Source organism: Pithys albifrons, chromosome 1 (genome assembly GCF_047495875.1).
Source record: "Pithys albifrons albifrons isolate INPA30051 chromosome 1, PitAlb_v1, whole genome shotgun sequence".
Lineage (NCBI taxonomy): Eukaryota > Metazoa > Chordata > Aves > Passeriformes > Thamnophilidae > Pithys > Pithys albifrons.
The window spans coordinates 116131741-116145978 of NC_092458.1; the positions used below are offsets into that span (position 1 = coordinate 116131741).

The following is a 14238-nucleotide window of genomic DNA, read 5'->3' on the forward strand; positions in this document are numbered from 1 at the left end:
CAGAGTTTCAGACAACCACCACATTCAGTAGGTTGGACAGAAACATCTCCATTGCAGCAAGAGCAAAACAGCCATTGCTAGAAAGTGGCAAAGAAATTTTGGCAGCAAAACTCTTTCTGCCAGACTGCAAAGGATGGTATGTATTTTGTTAGTAGGGCATATATTCCTTTTTCACTTCAAAACAAAAGCTGCTTTTCTGCTTGTGTTCCCATTGCTGTGCTGAGCTATACGAAGAGATTGGTTTACAATTCAGCTCCATTTCAATGCTCAGGCCTTCTGTTTTCCTGGCCTTTTCCCCATGGTTTTCTCCCTCTTCAGGAGTCACTGTGCTAAGTTTTCTGGTAAAGATGAGATGCTCAAGGTCACTAAGCACCTTTTTAACACAGGCTCTGTGTGACATTATTCACCTCAGCTACTTGGCTCTACCTTCACTGATGTACAGCACAGCTGACGTGGCATTAGCAGGAAATGTTGGCAGGAAACACCTTGTTCATTCACTGGCAGGTACTTGGAACAGCGATAAAAACTTCAGTCTTTGAGTTCAAAAATGAATGTAACTATTAGAGGGCTACACAAGGCTCAAAGACAAACGAGAAATTATTCAGCTGCTGAAAAGTCAAAAGAAGTGATAGAAAGATGATCCCAGACTATGAAAAGTATTCCCAAGTATTTGTCTTCCATTAACTGATGTAAAAATACAGCTTACTGTTTAATTTACTGTGGCAGTGCTAAAAAGTGGATGGTTCCTGAGGTTCTTAAACCCAATCTAACCACTATTTGCTGAAAGACTTTGCAAATATCACAGAAATCTCGATGTATTTGGAGACATGGACAGCTGCAGATGTGGGCAGCAAGAAGGGCTTAGCTTAATATTTATAAACCTCAATTAACATGACACATGAACACAATTTTGTGGACTTCTTCAGCCTATGCAGTTGCATTTTAACAGGCACTGCTTTTAGGCATCAGCTCAAGGAGAGCGTTTGTGCCAGAAAAAAACTAAGCATTCAGAAAATGATGTTAAATGTTATGCTGAACTGGGATGTTCTTCTCCTCTTTTCTTAGAGCAGGTGGGTTATGAGAATGAGGTGCAAACTTCATCTATTCCTGTTGCTGCAAGTCTGGGTTCATGCTGTGTGTTACGTGTTTGGTGTCTGTAGCTATAGTGACATGTGAGCCTTTTAGCTAAATTTAGCCATTAACTGGCCATTAATTTTAGCCATTAATTGGCCATTAATTTTAGCCACCTAATTTAGCCCTGTTTGATGAATAGGCACAGACCTTAGAGGTCATCATGTTGTGAAGCACTGCAGTAGCAGCCCCATTAGGGGAGGAGCTGCAGGATGAGCTCACAACTCCTTAGGTATCACTTAATACACATGGGAAAGATCCCCCAGAAATCCTCCAGCTGCAGGGAAAGCAAACACACACACAAACTGACTTCAGTTGGTGATCACAACCCACCAGGAGACACAGATCTGCAGGGAAAATGGGATTCATTGGTTATGCTTCCCCTGGAATTACGGGGTTTTAGCAGAACACAGCTGGAAAAGGGCAACCCTATGGATTTACCCAAAAGGACACGCTGTGGTTTGGGGCAATATTTAACAACCAAGAAAGAAAAACAAACAGTTTCCCAGGCAATGATTTGTGAGCATGGTGCATTTGCCTCTGCTTGCTCCTGGCCACATGTCTGTGAGCAGACCAAGGGCTCTGATGCCTCTTTCTTCTTGCAAATGTGATGCCCTTATTTTAAAAAATAGAAGCACTGAAGGTAACCCAGGCTTTGCTTTCCCTTCCACTGTTCTGAGGGTTGTGGGATGTTTTCAGTCTTGGCACACAACTGCAGAAAAGTCAATCTGTCAGAGCAGAGTAGATTTAATATTAGTCATGAATGAGATCATGATTTGAGTACAGTAGGAGTTATTATTTATGGCACACTGAGCCACTTAGAGCTTGTGGGGAGTCATGACTGATTGTACACAGCCCCACAGCTGCCAGGGATGGATAAACTCTTCTTTTAGCTGAGGCCAACACTGATAACTTAACCCATGGCCTCTCCTCCTTTAATTCACAGAACCATTAAGGTTGGAAAAGACCTCTAAGATCATTTAGTCCAACCTTTGACCAATCACCACCTTGTCAACTGGATTCTAATTCCCTTCTCCTTCCTCCCACTCTACTGATTTAAAGGAAAAAAACAAATCCCACTAATGTCTCTACTTTGGTACCAGTTTAAAAACACAGAAATGAGCAAAGAACTCACAGAGGTTTGGCCACCTGGGACAAGGGATGGTCACTGGGCCATGGGGAAATGTGTGTTTGAGGCCAGTCACTGCCAGCAGAACTGCTCAAGTGAGCAAAGGTTTTGCAGGGCTGTGTCTCTTGATTAAAAGAAAGCAGGGAATTGGAGGATGAGCAGAAACAGTTTAATCTGACCTGGCTCACACAGAAAAGGTCAGGCCTAGTGTGTTCAATTACTAGAATTAATGGTTCAGATTACAGCTATTTTATGACCTTTGAACTGTGTATATGTATACACTGGAATATATAATTGCTGACTTCTCAAAGTTGAGTGCCATCATTTGCAATAAAAACTGCGGCATTTCTGTTCCTTTCATAGAATGACAGAATGGTTTGGATTGGAAGGGACCTCAAAGATCATCTTGTTCCACCCCTGCCATGGGCAGGGACACCTCCCAACATCCCAGGCTACTCCAGCCTGGCCTTGGACACTCCCAGGGATGGGGCAGTCACAGCTTCTCTGGGCAACGTGTGCCAGGGCCTGCCCACCCTGACAGGGAGGAATTCCTTCCTAATATCTAATCTAAACCAACTCTTTGCCAGTTTGAAGTCATTCCCCCTTGTCCTGTCACTCCAGGCCCATGGAAAATCTCTCTCCATCATTTTTGCAGGCTCCCTTCAGATTATGGAACGCCACACTTGTGTCACTCTGGAGCCTTCTCAGGCTGAACAATCCCAATTCTCTCAGCCTTTCCCCACAAGAGAATTTGTGGACTTTCAATAATACATTACTTTTCTTCTTATATTTCATGGCATAAATGTTTTCTCAGGCTATTTTCCATATACTTTACTAAAATGGAATATATTGTTGTATATGGAAAAGAACACTTAATAGAGGTGGGGAAAAGCTTAATTACGGATCCTCAGTATAAACACCCAAAGTTCTAATAAAACTATCCATTTTCAAATTATTAAAGGCAAAAATGAAGGATAGGATGAGATAAATAAAACAGCTGGGAATGAAATTCCAAGACCACTATCTGAATAATGATGCCAGTTCAGAGCCTGGGTTTTATTCACGAGTACAAAAAAAGTGTGCCTGAAATGGCCAACATGCTGTGACAAGTTTCTGAGTTCATTTTCTTTCATGCTTGGTTTGTTCCTGTTCAAAGCCCTCGAGCAACTGCCTTCCCAGGCTGTGGTTCATGGTCTCTGGGGCCACGGGAAGACTCTGGTACCCAGTTTGTGGAACCACATCAGCTGTCTGGATAATTTAAGGTGAAGTTCAGTAACAAAGGTACAGAGTTCTCTGCTGGCCCAGTGTCCCCTGGCCCAGAAACTTTGTGCAGAGCCTTGAGGAGAGTTACCAGCTTTGAGTTTCTTTGGAAAAGTGGTGTGTACATGCTTATTTCCTGCTGGTTATGAACAGGAGCATCAGCAGGATCCTGCCAGTGGCAGGAGGAGTGTCACCAGGGCAGAGCCTTGGATGTGTTTCACCTTGGGATTGTCCCCTCAGGCTCCCAGTTGCCTTATTTTGCACTTCTGAACTACTTTAAATCCTTCAGCATAAATATGTTCACAGTCTCTTTGTTACCTTTTCACTGAGTGCACTGTGAGTGGCAAGGGGAAGAGCCTGCATGCCAGTCCTATGAACTGCCTTTCCCCAGGTGGGCTGTGAGCTGGGGGGCACCAACAAAAATCACATTTTTCTCTGCCTTCAGCCCTTGAGGAAAGCAAAACCTCACCACGTTGTAATGTATAAAAGTGAGAGCACTGCTGATGTGAAAATACCAAGGAACTTTGCAGAATGGTTTATTTTAGGATAAACCCCTTAGGACAGTTTTACACCCTCTGTTCTCCACAGAGCCCACACAACACCTGTGGGAGGAGAGGGGGTTAAAGTGGAGACCTCCAAAACTATTTCTTGGACTTACCTTGCAATGACAAAGAGGACACAGCTGACCCCGAGGCAGGCCAGGAGGACATACATCCAAATATCAGGAGAAAGGGGGTTCAAAAAGGAGAAGACACCAGGGTTTGTGCCGTTGGGCTTCCGGTACAAGATACTGATTCCCAGCGTCATGAAGGGCTTGGAAAAATCAATGACTTTCTCTCTTACATAGGTGATAGTGAGAGGAGCAACAGCCAGATCAGCTTTCTGAAAACACAAAGGGGAAAACACTCATTGTCTTTCAGCAAACACACTGCAATTTCCTCCATTTCTTCCCTGAGTATTAACAACTAAACCAAATTTGACTAAAAATCCAAAGCATGGAAGAAAATTCAGCATTTTGGGGGCATTTGGGGGGGATGTGATAACTCTGTCTCATCTTTTTGCAAGGCAGAGGGACATTGGTGACTCTCACCAGTGACTTTTCAGACCAGAGGCTGCACAGGGCATGAGTAAGATGGAAGTTCATGTTCCACCAGTGGATTTTGCAGCCAAGGAATGGGCAGGATGTGCCTGCTCAGCACCTTCTACTCATGGAGGTTCTCCCCACACCTGTAAATTCTTAGATGAGATGTTCCTGCTCTGAAAAGTGGCAATAAAGACTCTATAATAATAAAATATAATAAAATGAGTGGCAATAAAGTGGTTCTAAACTATGAAAAGTAAAGCAAATATCTCAGTTGGGCTGCCTATATATAAAATACCACAGGTGAAAGCAGAATAAAGAGAGAAGTGTTCAGTCTTACATGATCTATGAGTTCTTTGACCATCCCATTCCACTCTCCTTTGTCATTCTGGGCTCCGTATTTGCCATCAGAAACCAGTTTGACCTCATAAATGAAGCCTAAAATATTTGACAGCTCCTTAAGTAAGTCCAGGCAATAACCTTCAAATCTGTCATTTCCATACAAGGGCTTGTCAGACTTCTTGTACATAACATAGGGATCTTCCTACAGAAAAAGACAGTAGACATGTAGGAGGAGAAATGAGTTTGGTTTAGATTATATCAGTTCCTCTACAGGATGTTAATATTTTCTAAATGGGTTGCAAGTGGATGGAAAGCAGCAATTTACTGTGTCTGTTAAAAGCTCTTTTAGGTGTGTTAACAACTTCACTATGAATTAGTCATAAGCATAAGGGCCCTAATTTTCAGCTTTAGTTACAGCCTAGCAGCTCAAAAATCAGCCCCAAGATCTGGACCCTACATTGTCGCACTCTGAGGGACAGGAAGGGATAGTGAAGAAGAGGGAAGTTTAAATAACAGAAAAAGAACCATTAGGGGAACCAGACATTTTATATTCTGTGAGAAATAAATCTTTATTGATAAAAAACTTCAAAGCAGCAAATGTCTGTGAGTGGAACAGGTATTTACACAAGGGAATGGAGAGCAGCACAGGTAGAGTGCAAAGTACCTTGTTGCTCTTCCTTTCAAAGGATTTTGGATAGAAAATGATCTGGGCAAGCAGGTTTCTGCAGCTTAATGTGGCAAAAGGCCTTTGGCAATAGAAAAGTAGTGGAGAAGGGAGCCTTTGAGCTCTCTCCCTCCTCCTGAGGAATTAGGCAGAGTAATTGAAAGAAGTGGCACTACTGGGCAGGCAGAAAGCACAGGGCAGAACCACCCAGCTGCACATATTCCATTCATCCCAGTGAGGGCATAACTCAACCTCTCTCTCTGTTGTTGGCTACTTTCTTTCAGTCCTATTTGTCTCATTTTCAATAAAATGAAAGAATGTATAAGAACTGACGACAAAGCCGAGTATTTGTGTGTGTTAATTCTTCTGGGAGGAGAAGTGCACAGGGTTTGTCTCTGAAATATTGAAGCAATTTTGGAGGCAGAGGGTCCTGGGAGGCGTTCATTGGCAGTGGGGGATTTTTGAGTCAATCTTGTGGAGGGATTTCATGTCAATTCTGAGTCTAAATCAAAAGATTTGCTTGAAAACAGGCTGGTTTAGTACAACAGTGTTTAGTGTGGAGGAGAACAAGCCCAGAGTGCAGGGTGGAGGTGGTGAAGGTGCCAGTGGAGAGCCCTGCCAGCCTTACCAGGATGGTGGTGACAATGAGAGTCCGGTTTGCCAAGGAATCCGTGATGTTGGTGGACCTGTCCTTGTTGCTGTCCGTCATGTTAAGGCCACTGTAGGAGTTCCAGACCCCAATCTGTACAGAGGAAAGTGGGTGAGAGGCCCCAGTGTGTCCCCAAACCCTGCCCTGGTGGCTCTGGGGACCACAGGGAGGGACAAAGCACTGGAGAAGGGGGTTCAGCTGCAGCTCTGGGTGAGGCAGCAACACCAAAGGGAGAAAACCCAGGGAATGGACTGCAAATGCAAATGCAGAAGTTGTTGGAGTGTAAGGACTGTCATTGCAGGGCTGTCACCTGTTTGCTGCAAAAGTGGAACACAGAGACTTGGTTTCTTGCTAAAAAAATGTCAAATGTCTATCTCTATGAGGTTTGGATTTTAATTTTGCAAATGGTAGAGTTGAGACACATGGCAAGACCTCTCTCGTCTGATACAACAGACTAAAAGCTTGAGTAAATACACTGAAGCAGAATGATGGATGCACTTGGCCTTTTGCTTCTGCTGTGCCTTCAGCAGGTTTAGCAAAGATTATTCTGTCATTCCTCAACTACTGTATATGACAGAGGTGATACCATTCCACACACTGAGCAGTGTTTGTTCAGCAAATATGTGGCCAAAGGCAAATTCCTTTCTAGCCCCAGAGACACCGAAGAATTGCAGTATTTAATGCCCAGACCAAAGCTTCAGGGGAAAGACCTTCATGATTGCAGTGGATTTGTATCTACACTTTGTGGGGGCAGAAATTATAACTAAGTTGATTTGTTGAGATAAATATTTATTTATGTGGAGTCTGAAAGCAGATCCAGTATTTTTGCCTTTGTTTTTACACACATAGCATGGCTGGGAGCTGATGGGAGAGCACTCCAGGCAAGGAGCTGGCTCAGGCTGTTTGTGCCTGCTGAGTGTGGATTTGGGGTAGTAACTCACCATTTCAAAGCAACTTTGAGTTTGTGTCCCTTGGTGCCTTTCATGATTTTTTCCACAAATTCTGCTTGAGGGGGACAACCATTTAAAAAGTTTAATTTTAAAATAAAAAAAAAAGTATTTCAAGCATTTGTCAGTCATTCCCTTTGTTTCCAAAATGAGATCAGGTTGGGAGATTGATCTGGAAAGTACACAGGAAATAAAATGTTGGATATTATGATAGCCCGAGCCAGGAATAGAGTAAACAACGGGTGTTATCCTTGGATTTGCACCAGGGTGGAGGAGCCCTTCTGCTCGTTGTTCCTGACTTGAGATGCTTCTGTTGGCTGGCAGCAGGGAGAAGGAGGAGGAGAACAACCATGAAGAACACTGAGCAACACACTCACAGTGCATACAAAATGCACCAGGAAGCCACTGCACACCTGGCTAACAGAGTGACACTGCGGGTCAGCCTTGGTTAGAGGGATGGGGAGGTCAGAGGGGTGCTGGAAGAATGAGGTCAAGGTTGGACATCACTGTGGGGAGGCCAGGGGATTTATTGCAGTTTAGTGACAAGCTGGAGAGGTGTCATATGCCCTTCTCAGCAAGGCTGTGCTCTGAACCAACTGTAATTTGGTTTAAATCAATTCAGCATAACACGAAATGCCTTACAGACAAAAGGGAGATTGGTTCTGCATGTCAGGTAGGATGATCTATTCACCAGTAACGAGGGAAAGAGGGGCCCTCATGCCTTAGCCTGATCCACTGGAGATTGAAACAAGGTTATTAAGGATGTATGTGCTTGATAAAGAACACAAAAAGAGCTCTCTAGGATGCCCTGCTCTGGAGCATTAAAATCCCTCTCTAAAACAACACAAAGCCAAAAGCTTTTTTTAACTGTGTCTGAGGGAGGGGTGAGGAATAATGGGATCTGTGGGAACTATGCACAAAATACAATTCTAAGCCTTATAAAAATTCCTGCCTCATGTCTGCAGAACACTTTAAACTTGGTGGAGGTAGTTTTTATCCACTCCTTACAGAACAGCAACCACAGGTTGTGACTCCGGTGGGGAGCAGGGCATGGAGCTGGTCTCTGATTCCCGCTTTAAGCACCTCATGCTAAAAGAGAGATGAGATTCCTGGGATAATTTCCATCTTTTATAAACAAGCTTAGTTCCAATTTCCATATGTTAGTGAATGACAGCACCCACTTAATCATCTGCATTATTTTCTGTAAGGAGCTAATAACACACTCATCAAAATTTTGAGGCACTAATGCTCAAACATTGCCAGCCCTGAGCATTTTGTGGGAGGCAAAACACCCCCAGCCCTGCACATTAAACCAGTCCTTGCAGCTGATGCCAACACACATCCAAAATAGTCTAAATTTACCACTTATGGTGAATCTTAGGTGAATCAGGAAGGACAGCAGCTGAGAAAGGACTGGTTTTGCTTCAGCCTCTGTTTGAAGGAGGGAAAAGCACAGCCCCAGTAAATAAACTAATAAATAACACCCTCCCAGTTTTGGTGAAAAAGCTGAATCCTGTCAAGATGTTTTTTTACTCTTTGGAATTACAGTGTCTCAAGTTGAAATACATTCATCCTACCAGAAAAATTCCTGCTTTCAAACTGTTGTCTCTAAACTGCAACATGAGAGCAACTATCAAAACCCAAAGGCTGGGTCTGCAGAGCCAGCCCAAAGGGTTTCTGCATCACCTGGCTGTGTACAAACCTTCTTCCACACTTTATATAAATGTTTAGAAGCCTCGCCAGCAGCCTTGGGACAGAGGAAAATAAATAGAGTGCTTCATTAAAAATGAAACGAGAATCTGTCTGGAGAGCTGTGTGGGAGCAATTACAGTTAAAACATCAATTAACCCATCAGGAATTATCCTCCAGAATCAAGTCAGCGTACAGAGAGCACTGTCTGCAGCTCCATGAGCTGGTGCTGCCACCTGTGCCAGCCAGGGGTTTTGGGACACCAGGGCAGCCACCCCTGGGCAGTGATGGAGGGAGCCCTGTGGTGCCCGTGGAGAGCCCACATTTGTAGGAGAAGCAACAAAGAAATGTAACCTCAGAAACCTGAAGAATCTTTAACATCTCAACTCTTCTTGAGGATGTTACTCAAGTACCTTCTTTCCCCTGTGCCACATTTATAACTCTCTCTATATCTATATAAATATATCTGTCTCTATATATGAACTGAATACCCTGAGTTACAGCAGCAAGAACTGAAGATAATGTACCCTTATAATTATTATTTCCATCAGATAAGTGTTGCCAGCCCCAAATTCCTATCCCACACCATGCACTGTAAAATAAGAAAACAATCTTAGTAGCTTTGTTTCCACTTTGACTCAAATGATCTTGAGTGCAGTGGGGGTTTTACCCCAAGCACAGGAAGTTCAAGCTAAGGAGAATGGAATTTCCCATGCCCTTGTCACACTTTTTGTTGTTTTATTTGTGCCAGAGATGTGGTTACCTTTTCTGTTCCTTCCTCCTTGAGGCTGATGATGTCCAGATCAAAATCCTTCCGTAAGCCATCACTTTTGTTGAAGGTTATTCTCCCAGTCAGGCCATCCCACCGTGCCTGTGTGAACACAACAACACTCTGCCCTGTAACAACCAGAAGCAACTTCTCTGAAGCCATGACAAGTACTGAATTTTAAATTCCCTGCAGCATTGAATCCCTTCCAAATATTGTTTTAAGCATATGTGGCTTTGTTACTTAACTAAAAAAGCACTTTCTTCAACTTGAACTCCAATATGTTTTCGAGTTTACAAGTTTGTCAAAGTTTATATATATTGATTTACATATGTCTAGTACTGTATATAAAAAAGATAGGCTGAATAAGGAGAAAGAGAGGATAAAATATGTATTATATGTGCCCAAAGACAGGAAAGTTTTGCTCTGCATAAGAATTCACTGAGAAATTACTGCTCTGTCCAAGCTGTGGGTCTAAACTTTGGAATGTGACCACCTAAACCCACCAACCTCACTGGAATGACCCTCTTTGCCCCAACTCAGAATGTTTTCAGTTCTCCAAGAAAAATGGGCAACATCTGGCACCCAGTGCTGAACAGGAGCACCCAGAAGGTCCTTCATGAAGGAGGGTCTCTGCCCATCCCAAATCGCCAAGTCTTTCTCAACACTTGAATCTCATGTGACAGAATCTGCCTCTGCTACTCAGCACCCAGAAATCAGGATTTTTCAAGGGCAAGATGAGCTTTTGTCACTCTTGCTTGGTTTCTTGGGCATATTGTGTTTAAATGTCCCCCACCAGCAATGGCCTTTTAATGTCCTGGACTTCACTGAACTGTTTCACTAATTCCTACTCATTCTGCATTCCCCAAGGATGAAGACATATGTTTTCAAGGAAGCCAACAAGGTGCATCATTCCTAGCAGGAGCACTGCCACTGCCTGTGCTCACAGGTGTTGATGGATGACAAGGGTAGCTCTAAAACCAGACTTTCAGGGAAAGTTCTCTCAGTCCCAGAGATCTAATAAAAGCATATGAATCTTACATTCATGTTTGAAGCACAGCATACAAGATGCATATGACGCATTTTTCTCCAGGCAGCACTAAATAATTCTGTGAAACCATTTGTTTGAAACTCTGGCATCAGGAGGTGGACTCTGTCCATCCCTGCATGGCCAGGATAATTCCCCATGCTGGGAATGCCTCTTCAGGGCAGCAGAATCAACCACAAGAACTAACTTTCTTCACAATTCAAGTTTTCTGTATCTTGCAATCCTCCCACCCAGCTTGTTTTCCTTCAAACATCCACCTCTCTCTCATCCAGCTCCCATTTCATCCCCAAAACTGGTGCTTATCCATAAAAGAAAGTGTTTTATGGGTTTCAAAGTGCAGACAATTTCGATAGTCTATTTTTGGGAGCTCCCACATTAGATTAAGTTCTTCAAAGCTACAAGAAAAGCTGACAGTAAATGATGGTATTGTTCCTTCATGTGTGTCAGCCATATAATTTTAAATTACAGGCTTTTCTACTGCACATCATTCTTTGCTTCATTTAATTTGTTGGAGACAGAGGACAGAAGGAAAGCTGCATTAAAAATCAGCAGATTTCCAGACTGGTGTCTCCCCTTCCTGTTAAATCTAAATTGTAGCCCTGAATCTGCAGGGTTTAATCTCAGATGCTGGGGTGTTATCACATGTCTCAGGCAAATCTGGTGCATCTGGAATTTTGTGGAAATACAGCAGGAATTTGCACACACTGAAGTAAACTTAAATATAAATATAAAGAAGAATGGAAAGGCATAAATGCAACAAACTTGCTGTGAGATTTTCCATCTTAATGATCTGAGGATATACAAAAGTCTCTACTGTAAACAGTGAAACAGTTGCAGGGTTATTTATTATTTATTGTACTAATATAATTAAGAAGGCAGGAGAGGATACACATGGATGCATTTCATTCCATAAAATCTCTTCTCCAGCCTGTCGTGACTCCCATCTCTTATTCAGAGAGATGGAGCATTTTTTAAAATATGATCTTTAGAGATCAATTCCTCCCCAGAGGGAGATTTGCTGCTGTGAAATGCTCCCATTTATTGATTACATATCCCACACTCAGCTTCTCTGCTAATGTGAGATGATCCGGAATAAAAACCTCACAGGTTATTTTTGGAAATGGCATCAGGAGCCTCCATCTCCATCCTGGTGGAGAAAAGATTTCTATGCTGAAATGCAGCTCACTTTGGAAAGCAGGAATTGGAGCTCCTACTTCCACACTACAAAAAAAGGGAGGCAGAGGTATTACATTCTGCATAGGTGTATGATTAAATGTTAAGGTACAGAAAAGTGCAGGTGGTCTTTGCCTCCCTTCAGTCTCCCATCAAACAACCCAAATGTGATTTAAATTATAAACAGGAGCCAGGGAGTGTTTGTCAGAGGAGTTAAATGTTGCAGGGGATTTTCAGGACCTAATGGTGAGGCTCACGCTTCAAATACCATTTGAATTCTTAACAGAATTTCTGATTTTGATTTTACTGATTTTAAAAAACAATGGAGCATTTGGGTCTGAGTCCAGGGAGTGTAATTTTATTTCTGACTTCAAGGCAGTGGTGGGGCCCTTTGTGCAGCACATCTGGACAGGCAGGTGAAACAAAAGTTTTACTTAAGAAGCCAAGGGAGGGATGAGCTCAAACAGTCCATCCCAGGCCTTCTGAATTGGATGGTAAAACTTCCAAGCTTTTATTGAGTCCTAAAACAGCTGCCTGCTGCCTGCAAAGACAGTGAAAAGCATCACTGCTCCAAAATCAGAGCTGTATCCCACCTGCCTGCCAGGGAAATCAGGGATGGGAGGCCTCTTAGAGGACCTGTTCAGCAAACAGAGCAAGCAGCAGTTGCACAATTCTCATTAATTAACAAACTGAAATGAAGCAGAACTTCCTGAGCAGTTGGGAACTGTGTGACTGTGTAACAGTGATGAGATTTCAGGCTTTCACACAGGGGATTTACTGCCATTTTTATGTTTCTGGGGACATGTTAAATGCTACAGGATATAATGAAAGTTGAATCGGAACCTAATCATGTAATTCATCAAAAATAAACTTTACCAGGGCTTGAGGAAAGTATCTCACAGTGTCTTCCTGAATTCTTAAGTGAGATCTCTAAGTACTGGGACTGAATACTCGTCTTTTCTTTACACTTGCAACGGGAGAAGCTCACAAGAAAATCATAGAATGGTTTGGGTTGGAAGAAACCTTAAAGATGATTCAGTTCCACTCCCTGCCCCAGGCAGGGACACCTCCCACTAGCCCAGGTTGCTCCAAGCCCTGTCCAATCTGGCCTTGGACACTTCCAGGGATAGGGCAGCCACAGGGAAGGATTTTTTCCTGATATCCATCTAAACCCTCTGTCAGTTTGCAGCCATTCCCCCTTGCCCTGCCACTCCAGGCCCTTGTAAATGGTCTCTCTCCATCTTTTTTGTCTTGGCTCCTTTCAGGTCCTGGAAGGCCACACCAGGTCTCCCTAAAGCCTTCCCTTCTCCAGGCTGAACAATCCCAGCTCTCCCATCCTTTGTTCCCAGCATTGCTGCCCCATCCTCTGCCCATCCTGGTGCCTCCTCTGGACTCACTCCAGCAGCTCCATGTCCTTCCTGTGCTGTGCCCAGGGCTGGAGCAGCTCTGCAGGTGGGGTGTCACCTGAGCAGGGCAGGGGGGCAGAATCCCCCCTCTCCTGCTGCCCACACTGTGGCATCAGCCCAAGAAATCTTTAAAAGTTCCTGAAAGTTCCAAAGTTCCTCAAACCCTCCGGTGCGGAGTTTCAGTAACTTCCGACGCTTCCCGTGTAGGTGAATCACCACGTCTGTGGCAATTCCAAAACCTATGCTTGGAGAGGCTTGGGGAGGGTGATGACAGCTCTTCAACACCTTCTGGAGCCACCACATGGCCTGTCTTTCAGTTTGCTCCCGCTGTATTTCTGGATTCAGGCGTTTGCCCTGCTGTGCCACCACCGACCCCCTGTCCCTCAGCCCACGGATCCTGCTCCACCCCCACGGTGCCAAAGAATGCAGCTTTGGGAGGAATCCCACGGGCATGGGGGGAAAGTTAAAATGCATGCAGGTTGCTCCACATAATTTCCAATTTTTATTTCCACACTCTCCCCCAAAGGCAAAGTTTCCATTTAAAATTCATTATGAAACCTGAATTTTTGAAAGAGCAAAGGCATTTCAACTAAAATGTGTATTTTTTAGGAGATCTCTGGATCAAGCCAGCTCAGGCATGGATTCTTATGGGGCAGTGCAATGCCTCATGAAGCAATATCCTTCTTTAGCAATACTGGCTGCACTGGTTCCTGGGTATTGATTACTGATCAAACAATCTGCAAAACAACTGGAATTACACAGTGAAGCAAGGACAGAGCTGCAGGCTCCCTTTTCTTTCCATTTCTAGAATGTCTGTTGTTAGTTATCCTGTATTTTTACAAAATATAAACATCAATAATAACCAATAACTGAGCAAAAAAGCTGGGAAGCCTCAGGGTGTGTTAATCTGGGATTTTGTCACACTCAGGGTTTAGCAGCTTATTTTTTTGACA

The 14238-nt window shown here is 43.5% G+C and overlaps 1 protein-coding gene across 5 annotated transcripts in view; it reads right to left on the bottom strand.

Annotated features, from left to right (window-relative positions):
* GRIK1 (glutamate ionotropic receptor kainate type subunit 1) overlaps nucleotides 1-14238 on the bottom strand; it is a 117313-nt gene that overhangs the window by 22259 nt on the left and 80816 nt on the right. For 3 of the 5 annotated variants that reach the window (XM_071564497.1, XM_071564487.1, XM_071564507.1), the window contains exons 8-11: nucleotides 9656-9763; nucleotides 6236-6349; nucleotides 4942-5145; nucleotides 4179-4402 (exon numbers count right to left, since the gene is read on the bottom strand). In XM_071564497.1, coding sequence (XP_071420598.1) covers nucleotides 4179-4402; nucleotides 4942-5145; nucleotides 6236-6349; nucleotides 9656-9763 — 650 coding nt within the window. Of the gene's footprint in view, nucleotides 1-4178; nucleotides 4403-4941; nucleotides 5146-6235; nucleotides 6350-8905; nucleotides 8951-9655; nucleotides 9764-14238 lie in introns of all 5 variants that reach the window. The other 2 variants (XM_071564468.1, XM_071564478.1) reach the window with 1 other exon arrangement.